This window comes from Harpia harpyja, chromosome 9, assembly GCF_026419915.1.
Source record: "Harpia harpyja isolate bHarHar1 chromosome 9, bHarHar1 primary haplotype, whole genome shotgun sequence".
Classification (NCBI taxonomy): domain Eukaryota; kingdom Metazoa; phylum Chordata; class Aves; order Accipitriformes; family Accipitridae; genus Harpia; species Harpia harpyja.
The window spans coordinates 30,516,994-30,533,805 of record NC_068948.1 but is presented as its reverse complement, the minus strand read 5'-3'; the positions used below and the strand labels follow the sequence as shown (position 1 = coordinate 30,533,805).

General features: G+C 43.9%; 2 protein-coding genes across 6 annotated transcripts; one reads left to right on the top strand and one right to left on the bottom strand.

Moving 5' to 3' along the window:
• Positions 1–54: 54 nt before the first annotated feature.
• Positions 55–13,062, top strand: CCDC117 (coiled-coil domain containing 117). 5 transcript variants are annotated; one of them, XM_052798192.1, is made up of 6 exons: positions 55–67; positions 408–769; positions 1,486–1,536; positions 1,906–2,139; positions 3,592–3,729; positions 4,271–7,353. In XM_052798192.1, the coding sequence occupies exons 2-6, from the start codon at positions 414–416 to the stop codon at positions 4,521–4,523; spliced, it is 1,032 nt and encodes a 343-aa protein (XP_052654152.1). In that variant the 5' UTR covers positions 55–67; positions 408–413; the 3' UTR covers positions 4,524–7,353. The 5 variants fall into 5 exon arrangements, with proteins under 5 accessions (XP_052654152.1, XP_052654153.1, XP_052654156.1 ...); XM_052798193.1 differs by having other exon boundaries at positions 56–67; positions 411–769; XM_052798195.1 differs by lacking the exon at positions 55–67 and adding an exon at positions 8,944–13,062 and having other exon boundaries at positions 229–769; positions 4,271–4,547.
• Positions 12,823–16,569, bottom strand: XBP1 (X-box binding protein 1). Its single transcript, XM_052798191.1, is given in 6 exon segments — positions 12,823–13,868; positions 15,105–15,212; positions 15,215–15,268; positions 15,885–16,013; positions 16,092–16,188; positions 16,279–16,569. Coding segments are annotated over 6 exon segments (1,155 nt in total). The 5' UTR covers positions 16,488–16,569; the 3' UTR covers positions 12,823–13,310.
• Positions 16,570–16,812: the final 243 nt, after the last annotated feature.

The following is a 16,812-nucleotide window of genomic DNA, read 5'->3' as shown; positions in this document are numbered from 1 at the left end:
GGCCTGGAAAGGATCTGGGCTTTGGCGGTGTCGTCCAGCTCCGGGCCCGGCCCGGCCCGGCCCGGCGGTAAGCGCTCCGCGGCGCGGGTGGGCGAGAGAGGGCGGGCAGACGTTTTCCCGCTGTTGCGCCAGGGCTGGGCGGGCTGGGCCGGGCCCCGGTGGTGCCCGGGGCGGCCGGCGGTGCCGCTTGACCGGGTCACCCGTGGGGGTCGCTAGTGCCGTTCAGCGCGGGTCTCCGGAGGGAGCGCCTCGGGCCAGGCCGGCGCCAGCAGCGGGAGGGCGGCCTCGGGCCGGGGTCCCGGGGCGTCTCGTAGCGCGGAGGGAGCCGACCCCGGCCCCCCCCTGAGGGGGCCGCCCCGCTCGGTGGTGGGGAGGGGCGGCGTTGATGTCCTCTTTCTCCCCGGCAGCAGGAAATGGCAGCGCTGGGCAGATCCTGTCAGGGCATTCTTGCGGGTCCTGCCGTTGAGTTCCCCCAGGCTCCGGCCGCCGCCCCTGACCGACACGGCCCGCTGGCCCTCGCGCGGGACGACCCGCAGCCCGGAGCCGTGGGCCGCGACCGTTTCCAGCCCCCCGTGATGGTAATGGCAGGGAACGGAAGCGATGGTGCCGATGGCGGCGGTTCCTCCAGCCTGTATCTGCAAAGCAGCTTCGACGTTGCCTCCCTGGCTGCGCTTGGAAGTTACAATGAGGGCTTGACGGTCGCCCCGGTGGGCTCCTTCACGAGTGCAACCCACCCGCAAGGCCTGCACCTGCCACAGGGTCACAGCCAGTAAGTGCAAAACCAGGTACTGCCAGAACCGGGAGGGAACGCATTTCTTGGCTGCACTGGCAGTGCAAAATAACTTTTCTTTTCAAGGCGGGTTATAATTTGTTTTCTTCTAGTGGTGTTTCGCTTGTACAGTGTCAGGATTGTACTGTGCTCATCTTACGGCCTTGAAGTTTGTTGGTGGGGGATGAAGGAGCCTTCAAAAAGGAAAGAAATGTGATGAAGTTTACCAACATCTTGACATGCTTTTAAGCTCATGTACTTTTTTTACTTTTTTTTTTTTTAACTTTTCATGTGTGAGCACAGAAAACTTACATTATTCCATAAAATGTTGTTTGGTCGTATTTAATTTGAGTATGTCACTGTGAGGCAATGTGTTAAGAGACTGAAGTTGGATCACGTGTTGCTTCTTGATGCATTTGAATTTTAGCAAAAATTGGTCTTGCCCTTCATGGAAAAAATAAATAACGTGAAGGAGGAGAAATTACCATGGAATTCTGCTCAGAGAACTGAGTAATTACGGCCGCCTTTGACTTTTTTAGAACAAAGTGGTCATTTGTTGTCCAAAACTTCCATTCCCTTCACAGCTCGTGAGATACTGTGACTGTTACTCTTAGCTGAAGTGAATTTTTAAAAGGGAGGAGAATAGTGTTTGAAAATCTCAGTGTCACTGGAAGATATAAGTCGAAGCTAAATAGCCATTTGTTTTTCTTTTGCAGTGTCTCTGTTCGCTGTGGAAAGAAGCATAAGCTAGAAGAAGAGGCGGAAGGGTAAATTAAATTTGTCTTTTATAGCCTGAAAAATCTTCATTTGCTTTTTGTTTTCTGTAAAGATTTGAGCACAACTCACCTACAACATACACAGGAAGGGAACTTCTATCATTGTTTCCATTTGGAACTCTTCCCTTGAATTGCACATGAGCCCAAATCCATTTCAGTTACCTAATTAATTTTGTAGCACTGATTTTCTTGCATGGGTACCCACATTTTAATAAGAGCAATGTGGATTTATTTTCTTTGTGGAGGTTGTGTTTCCATAGTGTGTCAATCTGTTGAAATGCACATAGCTCTCTATAACATTTTTTCCTGTAGAATGCCACATTTCTCTTTTGACAAATGTAAACTTATTTTATTTCCTAGTTGTCCTGTGCGGAAGAAGAGACTGACAGGAGCCAAAAATTGCCCTTTGAATCCCAACACTGAAGAATGGATTCTCTGTGCAGGTCAGCAGGCAGCTGGGGAGGTAGCCAGTCAGTATGGTGGCAGCTGTCCTGAAACTGCCATGTTAGAAATTCCCTGTGAAGAAATGGATCAGACAATGGGGGAACAGCAATACGAGGTTGCTCGCAGGAAGCTTCAGGAAATTGAGGACAGGTAAATGCAGGGATTGAGTAGACTGGCTTTGCTGAGCTTTCCCTTTTTTTGGTGGGCATTAGGGGGTAAATCTAGCACTTAGTGATGTCATAACACTACTGTAAGTCTGAGATGAATCTCCTGTTTAAGCGATTTCTTTTTAGGCTGCCTATGGTCCTATGAGTCTTGGGGCTGATACTGTGATCTGAAATTGAGGGTGCTAGAGCAAAAGATGCTGAATAAATAACCACCTTTTCAGAATCATTATGCAGCATCAGTATACCCTAATGGGGTTTTATGCTCTTTTGTGAGTATCCAGAGCTCAAATTTTAACCGATGTTGCCTGGTCAGACGAGCTCAACTTTTTTCAACCAACTGCAGCTTGTTCTATGATTAATACTTCTAAGTGCTCAAGATAGATGTGAATTTGTCATTGTAGAGAATAGCATGAACCAGAGAGATCTCTCTGCATATATGCAATAAGACTAAGGTTCATCTTGCTGTTAAATACCAGATAGCTTGATATTGAGGTAATGGGGTGGCTATGGGCAGTCTGTTGCAATCATTTAATAAATGTACTGTGCATTCTTGCCTTTGAAAGATTTCTGGGAATGTCACGTGTATATATCAGTTGATTGCAGTTGAGCTAGTATTCTGAAATACCCCAAATGACCACTGCAGACAGCTGTTAGAAAAGCCAAAAGTTTTATAACTTATAAAACAAGATTTTTTTTTAGATGATTACTCCATAGATGATGCGTGAAGGGAAGCAAGGTACTGTTAGATTATTTTATTTTTTTCATGGGTAAATCAGAGTAGTGATATATGTCTTTATTATCTGGCTATATCTGCATTAAAAAGTCTGCTTTGGACCTCTCAAAGGATTGTTCCCCATCTTTCCCAGCTACTCTGCTAAATTTTCTTTAAAAGGTTTACCAAAACCAAAGGAGATAACCTCCAGTTTGTTCTAAATGTTTCAACTTTTTGCGCCATTTTAATCTCTGAGAAATTGGTGCAACCTTGTTAAAGCTTAAGAACTGTATTCAGTTGCTTTTCAATAATTCTCAAAGTTAAGATATGGGGAATTGAGCAGGTGAAGATACTGCGTAACTGAGACTCACTCTTGTAATGTGACTGAATCAGTTTCCCCTGAAGTGAATTTATTTATTTTCTCTTGGTGTATGTCTGTCTGCATTGTGCACTGCTGGACGATGCAGGGATAAGAAAGCTAGCTCAGGTACCAGAAGTGGCATAGCTGCTCAAGTGGCTTCAATGGTAACAGTCATTCTTAGGGTATATTGGCCCAAGAGAGACTCGTGTTAACATGGCCACACTGCTTCTGGTACTCAGCCTAGGTCAGATATCTACACTGTACAATGCAGTGCACGCAGACATAACTGTAGTCTGCGGTGGATGTGCCTGTTAACAGTATGCTCAATAGTGTTTATCTCCCTCTTCCCCCTCCATTCCTAGGATAATTGATGAAGATGAGGAAGTTCATGCTGATGGAAATGTTAGCAATCTGCCCACTCTTATCCTGTCAGATACCCTTAAAAAAGGGATGAAGAGGGATTTTGGTGAAGGCCTGACAAAGAAAATAATAGAATCTATGTAAGTTCTTGAGGAAATCATGGTGCTATGTAGCTAATGCATGCAAATAAAAAGAGAGACTTAGTCTCATGTTTGTGGAGGTGTCCTTAATTATTGCATGATGCAGCCAATGTTGTATAACAGACCATTCATCTGGTCAGAAATAGGAAAAACTATACTAATGTAAAAGAGAAGTAACTACAGTGGTCATCAAGCTGTCTGTTTCATACTCCTCATTTGTACGGAGTGAAATTTGTTGAATAAACCATTATATCTTGATTTTTATGTATGTGTGTTTCCAAAAGAAGGAGGTCCTGAAACATGACCGACAGTGGTCATCAAGTTTGGTGCAAAAGAAAAGAAATAAAATACAGGGTTAGAACTAGAAGTAATGGAACTAGTTAAGGAAGAGGAAATTTAATGGGGGGGGTGGGCAGGGAAGGTATATGGATTCCAGAATATAGTTCCAGGCTGGCACAAAGGCTGAAGATACTCACTGGTCTTCTGCACTTAATAGTTGTGATTGGAGAATTTAATTTAACTGAGACTCCATCCCTTCTAGGAGCCGTCCTTCTATGGAGCTGGTGCTTTGGAAACCTCTTCCTGAATTTCTCACAGATAAACTGAAGTCTGCTTCTGTTAAGAACTTCAAGCAGCAGAGTGCAGAAGGGTGTCAAGCCAAGCAGTCAACACCAAGAGCTGCCTTTGACTCACAGACTGAAACATTCCCTGAATCACAACAGACTGCCATGTCTCCAGATCCGTATGCTAGTTCGGGAATCTCTGGGTGTGCAGAAGAAGAAATGGAGTTGTAGATGCCAGATTTTAGACTGGAAGTGGTGAGCTTCTGATGTTTTTTGTTGCTGTTTTTTGATTCCCTCTTTCTTTCTGGTTTGATACGTGAATCTGAAGTTTTATTCTTTGTTTTTGTTTTTCCTACTAACAATCATAAGAACATGGATTGGCCGGACACAACTTAAGGAAACTGAAAAAAACCCAAGATTTCTGTATTCCGGTCTATTAAATATTCTTGGGTTTATTGAGAAGGTAATCCAGAGGCCTTTGGAACAAGGAAGTACCTTTCCATCTTGCTTAATGGTGAAATATCCTCTTAATTGTCCTTGGTAAAGTATAAAATCCAAATATTGAATGTAACTGTGGCTTAAGCCACAACTTTCACTTACTGAGCCATTAAGACTTTGGTGCACATACTATGCTTGGTCACTTAGTTTAATTTGAATAACAAAAAGGTATGGAAAGGAAGAAATACTTTTGAGTCTAGTCGCAGATAGAAAACCAATCCCTGTGGAAATAGAGCTTTTCATACTCTTTCATCTGTGGCTGGTTTGTACTTGATGTAAACTCAAATGTAGAAATTATACGTTCTGCAGTATGGTAGGGAAGGAATGTTATAGTTGAGCATAAGCTTCGTGCTTTGTAGAAGGTAAAATGAGCTACTAACTTGCAAGGTATCTACTAACTTTAGTCATGTTTGGTTCATTGGCTTCTAAATTGTGTTTGTGGGTTTTTGCTGCCCCCCTCCCCAAATGATGCAAAGTCTGCAGAAAAGTGGTTCTCAGCCAATAGATTCACATTTTACATTGTGCTGTGATTCTTTGTATGCATCAAGTGGGAAAGTCCATTTAAGACAGTAACTTTTGATTAAATAAATGGCATCCTTTAATTTTGATAAATATGATAAGTAAATCAGATAACAGGGAGCTGCCTTCTGGCATAAAGAGGGTCAAATGCTGATTATCATCTGTAACGAAGTCCCAGACTTTGAGACTGTTATTGGTGGTGAAGTAAAGATGTTTGTCGTCTTCCTGACGGAATCTAGATTTAAAATTTAAGCCAGAACATGTGCCATTAACGTAACGTCACATAGTTTATACAGATGTATGCCAAAAGAATTTTGTACCCTGCTTAGGGAGTTATTGCTTGTACCTTTCCTCAATGCACAATAGTTCCATTATGCTTAAAACCCTTAAACAAGGCAGAGAATCTTATCTTTTGTTCTTAGGACCTTGAGCTTTCTCAGAGATACCTGAATTGAGGCTTTTCATAAGAAATTCCTTTCCAAGTAATAGGTTCTGTTCAGAGTCTTAGCATCCCAGTCTGTTTTTGACATCATGCTAACATAAAGAAGCAAGTACACAGTAATGCAGCTGTTTGCATAAGAAAAATCTACTCTTCCTTTGCACAGCTACTTGATAATCTTTGTGATTGTATTTTTTACTGTTGAATTATCCATAGTCAATAGTTTAAAGTCAAGTTTCTCTTTTTGCAGTCATCCTTTCTTTTCTTTTGGCTGACAGCAGAAGCTTTGTTCAAAGATGCTCCTATTTGTTAAATCCTGTCTATCTTGCTGCTCTTGTCGAAGGTTGTGTGAAATTTGCTGTCTCTTGCTAAAACATTTCAGAGCTTCACTAAAAACATTCCAATGTTTGAATGGGTATTACTCTGGAGACCGGTGTATAACTTTACCATTCTGGAACTTCTATTAAATTGGAGAACTTTTGCAGCTTTATCTTGCTATTATGTCTAATGTTTAATTTCAGGGTCTGCTATAAATCTCTTGCATGTACTGTGTAAAATTTCTCATGTATTATTAAGCTGCTGAACGTCCTTAAAATCTACAGCCTTTGACATGCTACATTGCTTGAGTATAAAGCAAAGCAATGCAGTTTGGAGAAGGCTGTAGTCACTGCGAGTGGAAAATGTGGTGCTCTAAATAATTACCTGTTTCTAAGCTTGCAGAATTATAGTGAAAGTTCAAGGTTGGAACTGTTTTAGCTGATAGCTCTGAATCCTACATAAACTGAAAAGAAAGGATAGAAATTTCAAAAATTTGATGAAACCATCTCAGCAGCAGTAAAACTGCAACAGATGTAGAAAACTGGGAAGCCTAAATACATCAAATCTAGATGCAGGTTTTTTTCCTCTTAAAAATGACAAATTGCATATCAAATTTGCAGAGGAAGAAATTTTTGTAGATGGCTTTTAAGCATACATTTTTTTCCTGTTATGTTTGTACCAAAGGTTGACTTTCAGAGGTGTATTTCCTCTTAATCGTTTGATGCTAATATAGTATCACAGACCCCTGTTATTCTGCCATCTGAAATGAGAATATAGTGGTAGACTATTGACAGAGACCATGAGATGGGAAACAAATGGGTCCAAGAAATTTGCTTTGGTAGAAAACATTTATTTTAATTTTTTTCATAATTCATTTCTGCCCTTGTGATAGGAGAGAACAGGGTTGAATCGCTTAAATTGATGGGGGAGGAGAAGAGTGGGGTAGAGCAGGAATCTAGTATCTAGGAGGACTGAGCAAGATTCTTGCTATAACGATCATTTGGAGAGGGTGAGAGAGAATAAGCTACTGGGTGTTTTCACACTTCTGTAGTTGTAAGTTTCATTTGTTGTTGGCTTCCTTAAAAGACTTCTATTAACGCTGTTCACAAGCGGGATGGCAAATGTGATGCAGTATTAGGAAGAACTTTATTTTGAAATATGGAAGATCTGATTCTGGTCTGTCTTCTCTTGGGACCAAATCACCCTTTGTATGTCAGTTTTCAATAAATTTTCTAAAAAATTTTTTAGATGACTCTGTTTCCTTCCTAATAAAAGTGAAAACCTTGAGAGCCTAAGTCCAGTCCTTCAAGTGGAGGGTAAAATACTCTTCTGGCCTAAGGAGATTTTTAGTTTAACTACATAGTCCCAAGCGTATGTCACTTCTTGCTTCCATGGTGTTCAGCAGGACGGGGTGGTACAACGGCAGGGTAGAATAAACCTGAAGCTGCCAGAAAGGAAGACTTGCTGTATATCTGTCACGACCCAAAGGCCTCTAACAAAGTGAAGGAGTACCAAAAGGTGTTGCTATAGCTTGTGTTTGCAGATCTTTCCTTTTACTTCAGACTAAAATTAAGAATGCATAGCTTGCTTAGTTCTGTATAAAAGCAAGAAATTTTGAGGACAGTTTTAAAACAAATTCAAATTTTAATAATTATTTTATTGGAATGTAACACTTTGCTCTTTTGTTTAACATCTTCTGATGTTTTTCAAGCAGCTGAAGGATAAGGATGGGTGTGCTAGACCAGTATTACCTTTGCTTTCAAAATGAGGGAAAAATAGCACTTCAGATTTATATTCAAAAATAGTAATACCTCCCCCCCCCGCCCCGAGGTTTCTAGCCCGAGTCAAACATTGACTCGCTTAAATTGTACTGTGGATTTAGACAAGACTTAAATACTTCTCCAATGCAGAGTCAGAGAGAGGAAAAGAACAGTGTAAAACCCAGCCCATTTAGAACTGTGTAAGGCTGTCTTGGCTGGCTGAGAGTGTCCTTGGGGATGTGGCTGGGAGATTGTAGAGATGGGAGGAGTATCTCAGTTACAGAGCCAACCCTGTGGAGAGGGACAGAATTTATTTTGGCATGGACTTGGAACTGGACTTGTAATTGTCCCAGAGCCTGTGCCTTGTATCAGTTAACTAGAGCAGATGTGTGGCTTTTGTGACAGAGGATTTATTTAATCAAATGCAGGTGTAACGTATGTGTGAACCACTGGGTCTGGATCCATGCTTGTTGTGAGACAAGTAGGACTCCAAAACAGAATTTAGAGCAATCAGAAAGCAGTCATCTTAAGGAAGCATACTGCAAAGGTGAAATCTGCTGCTTTATGCATGTGTTTCTCTTCACTTTGCTGCCCCAGCTTTGCCGGGGTTTAGTTTAACTTGACATCTCTCATTTACAGGAAGATGTCAGATAAAGATCCTCTGCTGACAGTTTAAATGCTCACACTTTAATCTGTAGATGTTGATGTACTATATAAATATATATATTAAAAAAAAAACCAACCTTATCCTGCCTTGGTAGCACCTAAGTGGACTTGATTCTAGTAAAATATATAAGGGCTAATAGAAATTCTGAATGCTATTAGGCTTCCTGATGCCTGACAAGAGCTAGTTGTGTGCTTTTAGTGGAAGAGATCTTGATAAATACTAGCAGCTTCTCTTGGAACGTAATGCTTTATCCTGACTTACTGGCAGCATGCCAGAAAGTATCGGTAGCTGTAAAGTTGAAAAAGGGAAGCAAACCAATGTAAATACTACTTCATTGAACACTTTTGTCTGCTGTGCTTAACAAGGTTTGGGTGTGAACCTATTAACCAGAGTCCATTTCCAAATATGATGGAAATGTGATCGTAACAGATTTTTTCTTGAATTTTTTAGACGTGAGGAGTTTGCTGCTCGTGGAGGCACAGAAAGTGCTCAGCTGTGAGGTCAGGCAAAGACAGGCAGCAGCTGCCGGTGCCCGGCCAGGCTGCAGTGCTGCCCGGGGTCACGGCAGGGCGATGTTGCCAGTGTTTTAATTGGTAAATCACACCTGGGATGTTACTCGGTAAGTGGAGCAGGGAAGTGATTTGCCACAGGCAGGGTTGAGGATTACCTGTTTCACTTCATCTTGCATCACCTTCACAATTCATCCAGGCCGTGTTCTCGAGCAGTGCTGCAGTGGCTGAACAGCACAGGTCTAGCCCTCCAGAGACAGACGGGGCTGGGTGGTGGCTACAGGCACTGATATTAGCTGCTTGGGTAGAAAAGCCAGGTCAGGCAGGCAGCTTTGGAGGAAGGCAGAAGGGTGGCAAAATGACAGGTCTTCCAGCCTTTCAGAGCAGCCTGTTGCAGGAGAGAAGAGAGCGACAGAGATAGAGCAGCACCGGTGAAGTGCTTCAGTCCCTGCATCGAGGTGTTTCAGGCCACAGGACATAAGAAGGGCTTTTCCTGCCTGCTGGGGCAGCAGCAGGACGTGCTGCAGTGAAGTTACTCCTCAAGCAGAAGATGGTAGCTTTCTGCTCCGTATCACTCACGCATCCACTCTTAGCCTCTTGCCTCGTTCTATCTGTGGTAGCACTAGGATGATTCTGAGGATTGCAGGGCTCTACTTCAGTGACAGTTGGCAGCTGCTGCGATTATGGTGGAGAAAAGGGGATCTATGCTACCTCTGCTTTCTCTGCTGCTGCAGGAGCAGCCTTTACTTCAGAGCACTTGGCTGCTCTCGGGCAGGCTAAGTTGAATTCAGTTTAAAGGAGACCCAAAAAGCTTACATGTACAGCTATCAAACTGTACTTCACTTGATGCTGGTTCAGACCACCACTAACTATAATGAATCAAAGCAATTTAAAACCTCAACCTTGTGAGCACTGATCTTTCTTATACCACTGGCTCAGAATAATTACTGGAGCAGAAGCTTGCGTAGCAGCTGAGAACTGTAGTTTGGCTGGCTTAAGAACAAAGGAAAGTAATATGCAGTAGAGGTATATATATATATTCTTTTTATTCTGAATGCTGTCTGAAGCAATCCTTTGCAATGTTGAATTTTCTGGTGGTTATCTCCCTTAAGGCTTAAGCACAGGCAAGGCTGATAATTGGTACAGGATTTTGGTTTAGGATTGCCATGTCTTGCATGTATTCTTATTTCTCTCAGTGTACCATTCATGTACAGCTGTTCGACTTCAATGTGTCAGACATGGAACAGGTCCTTCAGTTTTTCCACCAACTTTTGTCTTCAAGAAAAACACAACAGCTTGGAGAGTTGCCTCCAGCCATTTCCTGCCTAGACAGCTTTTCCAGTTGTTTGGGTTTGTTTTTTTTTTTTAAGGCAGCTATGTTTTTCTGTGCCCCTCTAATTTGGTAAAGATTGCCCTACTTTGGTCTTGGTTTGAGCTGAATTACTCTTGTTGAGTCCTTGGATTTAGTTATTATGAAATGTGTATATGATACTGGGCAGTGCCTTCGTAATGGTACACCAAAAGCTGAATGTAAGAATTGTAAACTTCTTCCTTATTCATTGAAAACAAAGGTCATGCTTCCCCCAAGAAATCTGTTGCAACCAGTGTAAGTAGTTTATCTCTTAAGCAGTTTGCCAGAAGAGTTCACATTAACTCTTCACCTCCACTCTTCCTCATCCTGTCAGTTAATGTTGCTGTCTTAACCTGAGCTAGCATGAAAAAAAGAACTGCCTTAAGCATTGGTGGGAAAATAAAAAAACCCCTGCAGTTGTGCAGGTATCAGGTGTTACAGTCTGTGAGCTTTAAGCTACTCTTCACTTCCTTTGATTTTGGACTTCTTTTCCCCCTCAAATTTCTGAAGGAAATGGCAGGATTTCTACACCTTTAAACATGAAGGCTGGAAAGACATTCTTTGGTGAAGACAGCCCACACAGAAACTGGGGGGTGGGGTTGGGGTGGAAGGAACAGGCACAGATGGATGTTCAGGTTTTCCAGGCAGGTTCTTGAATGCTCAGTGAAGCTTTTTTGCTGTACCACCATTTATTGCTGCATTAGTTAAGCTAAAACACAACTAACCCAAAACAACAGAAAGACTTGCCCTTACAGTGTTTTTAAATAGCAGAAACTGTATTTAAATCAGTGCATAATATATGGCAAGCCCTCTTACCTCTGTTCACACTCGTCCCACATACCTTAACAAGGGAAGAAAGATTTTAAAAAGATGTTCAGGCAGCAAAACTATTAACTTTATATACTTGATTTCATTAGTCGATTTTCATTTCTTTTGGTAAAGGCCTTACTTTCAGTAGCTATTAAAATGCTTGGTTATCAGTTGTCATGCTTAAAAAGTGCTTGCTTTAGTCACAGTAGCTTGTCTAGGTGCACAGAAAATGCAATTCTAATCCTAAACATCACACAAATAAAACTGGACTGAGAAGCATCCTTGATAACCTGAGATATCCTAAGGGAGATAGCACACATCACCAAAAATTCCATTTCATCTACAGTTAGGATCAGCTCCTGAAGAAACAAAAATAAGCATGAGCGGTGGGATGGGCTGCACATCATTGGTATGCTAGTCTCAACCTTCCTATAGCCCTGAGGAAACTATGTGAAATACCAATTGTTTTACAGGTGCTACTTTCAACTACTACATACTTATTCCTGTAAACTGTGTCTTCGACTTCCAAGCTAGAAAATGTAGAGCTGAGTTTTAAAGAAATGAAACCTCTTCCTTACATTATTTCTGCTGTACTTGAACTTTTTCAGTTTCATATGAAGTTCCAATAATACTGACAAAAGTAATGCAAAACTATGGATCAAATCCTCACCTGTCCATTTGCTTTTTGGACTCACAGCAACATATATTAGGTACCAAGAGATCTCTTGCAGCCATCCCTATTTTCCAGCTTGAAAGTAAAGCAACTTATTCTCAGACTACTTACTTTTTTTAATTTAAGTTTCTGCTATATTGCACAGCTGTAGTTTTTACTATCCAGTATTCAGATATAATGCTTTATTACAACAAGCTAGGTTACTCAAGTTTGTAATCCAAAGCAGTCCTGTCACCTTGAATGTTAGTGACCAATACCCTCCTGTCCCATCCATTTCCTTCCCTCCCCTGCCTCACATTATTTTTGTCAAATTTAATGCAAGACATGAAATAGCACTGAAACAAAGAACAGTTGTGCGAACACCTGGAACAGCTCTCACACTTTCAGTATAAAATTTCAGTTTCTTCTCACTCCAATTCAAGTGTTTTTAGTACTGTGACATTGAAACAAAATGTGTGAGGACAAAAAAAAAAAAGTCCTACCGTGGTATTTGAAATTAGCTCCTGCAGTTAATTTTATGCTTCAGGAATTCCAGTGGTAACATAGGACCTGCACCTTTTTCACCCCATGTATGTCTCACACAGCTTCACAAACACTAGACATGCCACTTGAAACGCACCCTCCCTCACTCAGACTAAGCATTTTGAATGGCAGTACTGGCCAACAGGAAGATATTACAGGAATTTTATTCAGACATCAAGCTACTGCCACCTGCATTCCCTATTCAGACTGTAGATTTTGCTCTAACAGCTCTGGCCATCATACAAACCCGCCTACCTTGAAGAGTTTGCAACATTAAGTGCTCCCAGAAAGAAGCTGCTAGAGCATCCAGCTACATACAGCATAGAAGTGCTGCTGGATTGGTGCATTATGGTAGTGTAAGGACAAGACACTAAGTGACCTAATCTCTTAAAATTTCTATAGCTTCAAATTCTGCAAGGCCCAAATACTCTCCCCGCCCCACTGAGATCCAAGGCAAAAAAGGGTCAGTGAGCTGCATTGCACTTTAATTGCACCAATACAGTTAAATATTAAATGGAAAAAGCAACTCTACATAGCAAATGGAAAACAAGCATTTACATAGTAGATCTGCAAGATGTACAGACTATTTAGTTTTTAACCCAGTTGCCTATACATGAATGTCCCACTGCAGTTTTTGGTGTCAAAATTATTTTAAATGTAAAACAAAATGAACATTTTCAGGTTCATGTGGAATTGGCAAGTTATTGAGAAACAAGCTTTCCTCCCTCATAAGCCACCACTGGTGGGGATGGGGGGAGGGCAGGGCAGGACAGGACACCCTAGGCTTTTTCCATAGCAGGAGAAATGCATTGGCCATCACTCCATCTATTAGCATGGGTAGAAATAAGCAACACTTTTCTGAATACACTTGATTTCCCCCACCACCACCCCAAAGGGGCATATCCTGTTATCCTGCCAGGATAGTTATCCAAGGGGAGTTAACACTATTGAGTTAGACACTGATCAGTTGGGGAAAGAGTTCATTGGCAAAGCTATCCTCCCAAGCATGGTCAGTGTCAAGTGGAGAGGACATGTCACTGAAGGGCGACAGGGATCCTTCATATCCAGAGTCACTACAGGCATCCAACAGATAGCTTGAGGCTGGAAGGCTATGATGAGAGGAAAGCAGATGAGAGATGCCCAGTTCAGGCATGAAGCTGTCTACAGGTTCCTCTTTCACAGATACTGGGACCTTAGGGACAGCTTTATCTTCAGATGGAGAGAGAGATACTTCTTCAATTTTCACTAGCATATTGGTTTGGTTGCCCATTTTAACAGGAATCTCCAGTATTAGGGGCTTTGTGTATACATGATCAAACCTTATCAGTTCATTAATGGCCTCCAGCTTAGCTGATGGGGACCCCAAAGAGGGAGAGGGGGAGGCTGGTATGGAATTTGTTTCTCCACAGATCTCTTCCTCCAGCTTTTCCAGGCATGTCGACTCTGAATCAGCATATCTGAAAAACATCTCTGGGTCCAGACTGTCCAAAAAGCCCAAGAGGAGATCAGACTGCAGAATGAAATACTGTTTTAGAAAGAGAGCCTACTACTGTTACAGCAAAACATCAGCTGTGGCATCTGTTAACCCTCATGTGGAAGTTAAAGTATGCTAACTTGATCATAGAACTAGGAGTTTTACCAAGAACACCACCATCCAAACAGACAGTTAAGGCAATTACTTATCTCTCAGAAATTCTTTGTCCATTAACTTTTTTGTAAGGGTATTGACAATCCCCATAGAATTCTACATGCATTTGATATTCACAGCCTCTATTAGAAACTCCACAAGATCTCAGACCCATCAGGTACAAACACCACACTACCTGCTGGCTCCATAGAGCAAGTACCAGAACCAGACTTAGGCAGACCTACCCATGACCAAAGACGGGGTGTTTGTTTTGGGTTTTTTTGTTGTTTTGTAGTTTGATTTTCTTTTTTAAAGGTGAAAGATGCCTGTCCTTACATTTCTGGAAGTCATTCATAAGGGACAGGCGTTAAGTTCCAACAGCTTTGCTAAGTGCCAGCACATCAGCAAAATGATCAAGTTTGTTTTCAACAACAGTAATAGCACAGTATGCTTTTGGCATTTGTACACTTCTGCTGTAAGAGCCAAGAGATTGTTTCAGGCAATATCCTCCAAGATTTTATGGGAGCTGGACTTGTTCAAGTTGCATGAATGACTGTTCTCACTGGATACAGCTTAACACAGCTGTTTTAAGCAACAGGTATGGCATTCAAAGACTGTGGGGGACCTCAGCTGGACTGAGGCCCCTGGACAGGACGACTTTGACCTTGAAAAGATTCCAGTCTACCCTTGAGAGAACAAACAGGAACAAGAAGAACTGCAAGATAAACAAGTTTTGAGGAAGTGTTAACCGCAAGACAAGGCGTACGTGTCCTTTTGGCAGAAGAGCTGAGTTGTGATGAACTGTGCAAATGTTAACCAATGATAAGACAGCATAACAACTTTGAACCAATAAGAAAGAGACACATCTGGGGAAGCTAAGGGGAAAGAGAGTATAAATGAACAGAGAAAGAGAGCAATAAAGGCTTTTTGCACTAGCTTGCTTTTATAAAGTTTTGTTGTCTTGTCATTTTGTCTGTCTCGACCGCGACAAAAGACTTGGAAAACAAGCCAGCTACAGAAAATCATCAAGTGACTTTACAGCAATAAGTTACAACACTCATCTCCAATCCACAGTGGTTCTGAATTTCGTGGGTGTTTTGGATAGGAGTGGATGCTCACCTCTGAGTCTGAAGAGTCACTGCCATCAGAATCCATGTGGAAGTTATCAGAAGTGGTGACTGCTGGGCCTGCACCTGCTGCAGAGGAACACGTAGTCTGAGTGCTGCGGACTCAGCGGACCCGGTCACCAATCTAATCTCATCCACCTGCGATTCCTTCACAGCCTGTGCCAAGGAGAAAAATCCAGTCAGTCACCACAAAAGTTCTGGCAGACAGCACAGTACATAATCATGAAAGTCATGCTCTTCCTGCAAAGGCTTCCAACATTACATTCTCCACTTGCTTGTGCAGTAGGAACCTGAAAGTAAGACCACTTCTGAAGTTGGCTCAAGCTTCCATACATCTGCAGACTTATTTTGTTCACCACTTAAATGAGAGCCTGACCCCCTCCGCTATATCTCCCTGCTCTTTTGAGACAGGCACACATGACTGTAACACTTACTACCTCACTTCTAGAACATAATGTAGAAAGGCAGATGAAATAATCTTAAAACAGCCTGGAAGTAGTCAGCCCACTATCTCCCACACTACCAGTGGCACCCAGTTCAGACTTGGCATCTGTTTGATCTGTGGGAAAGCCTCCATTTGGAGGACAATAGCATTCCTGGCACATGAATTATCCCTCTTCACAGCACGGCAGTTTCAGCCCGAGAGCTCTCAGCGCCGGGCTTACCCCTCCCCACCCGCTGCCACACAGGCACCTCTGGGGGCACGGCAGCTCTCTGCAGGTTCTGCCCAGAAAGAGATGAAGACACACCACCAGCGCGGCAGAAGGCTCACCTCGGACTCGCTCTCCTCCTCCGTCTTCAGAGCATCTAAGCCCAGGCGGCAGCGGAGCTCCTGGTTCTCCAGAGCAAGGCTACACGTCTTCTCCCGCAGGAGCCGGTTTTCCAGCAACAGCTTCTGGTTCTGCAGAAAGCCGTCAGGCAGGAGGCCGCAGCGCCGGCCGCGGCCACCCCCCGCTCCGCCGGCCCCCCAGCCCCATACCTCCTCCTCCAGCTCCACCACCTGCTGCTCCAGCTCCGTCATCCGCGCCTTCTTCCTGTCCCGGGCGCTCTGGGCCGCCACGCGGTTCTTCAGCTTCCTGCGGGGCAAGGCGGCCGTCAGGACGGCCAGACACCCCCCCCCGACCCGCCGTGGCGAGCCCCCTACCCCCGCGGCGGGGCCCCCTCACCTGCGCAGCGCTTTCTCCTCCGGGCTCAGATGAGTGAGCCGCTGCCGCTTGCGGGCCGGCTGCGGGGCCTCCAGGTCCGGGGAGCTGGGGGCGGCTCCTACCGGCAGGACAACGGAAATATGGCGGCCGGCCGCGGGGCCGGGGGGCTCGGCTGCCTTGCTAGGGATGAGGAGCAGCCGGGGGACTGTGGCACCGGGCAGCGCTGCCATGGCCAGCGCGGGAGGAGCAGGAGGCGACGCGCTGCCCGACGCCACGACTCCCGGCCGTCTGCGCTTCGGCCGCCCCGCCCGGATTTCTACGGTCGTGGCTCTTCCTCATTGGCCAGGGTGGCATGACGGAGCGCCCCGACTAGCCCGTGATTGGCCTGCGGCTGAAAGCGAGGCGGGAAATGGATTGCATCAGGCGAGGGGGTTGGGACTGGTGAGATGTCAGTGTGTGGCGGAGGGGCGGGGTCGCTGGAGCTCGTCGGGCGCCTGGGGCGGCCCGGCCTGGTTCGGTTCGGCCCAGCCCAGCCCGTGCAGGGGTGCGGGCCTC

What these genes read in the sequence shown, in the direction of transcription:
- CCDC117 (XM_052798195.1), top strand. Translation starts at nt 414, where the DNA reads ATGGCAGCGCTGGGCAGATCCTGTCAGGGCATTCTTGCGGGTCCTGCC. An exon ending in CTGCCACAGGGTCACAGCCA is followed by an intron (nt 770 to 1,485) that starts GTAAGTGCAAAA and finishes TTTCTTTTGCAG; the next exon opens with TGTCTCTGTTCGCTGTGGAA. An exon ending in CTTCAGGAAATTGAGGACAG is followed by an intron (nt 2,140 to 3,591) that starts GTAAATGCAGGG and finishes CTCCATTCCTAG; the next exon opens with GATAATTGATGAAGATGAGG.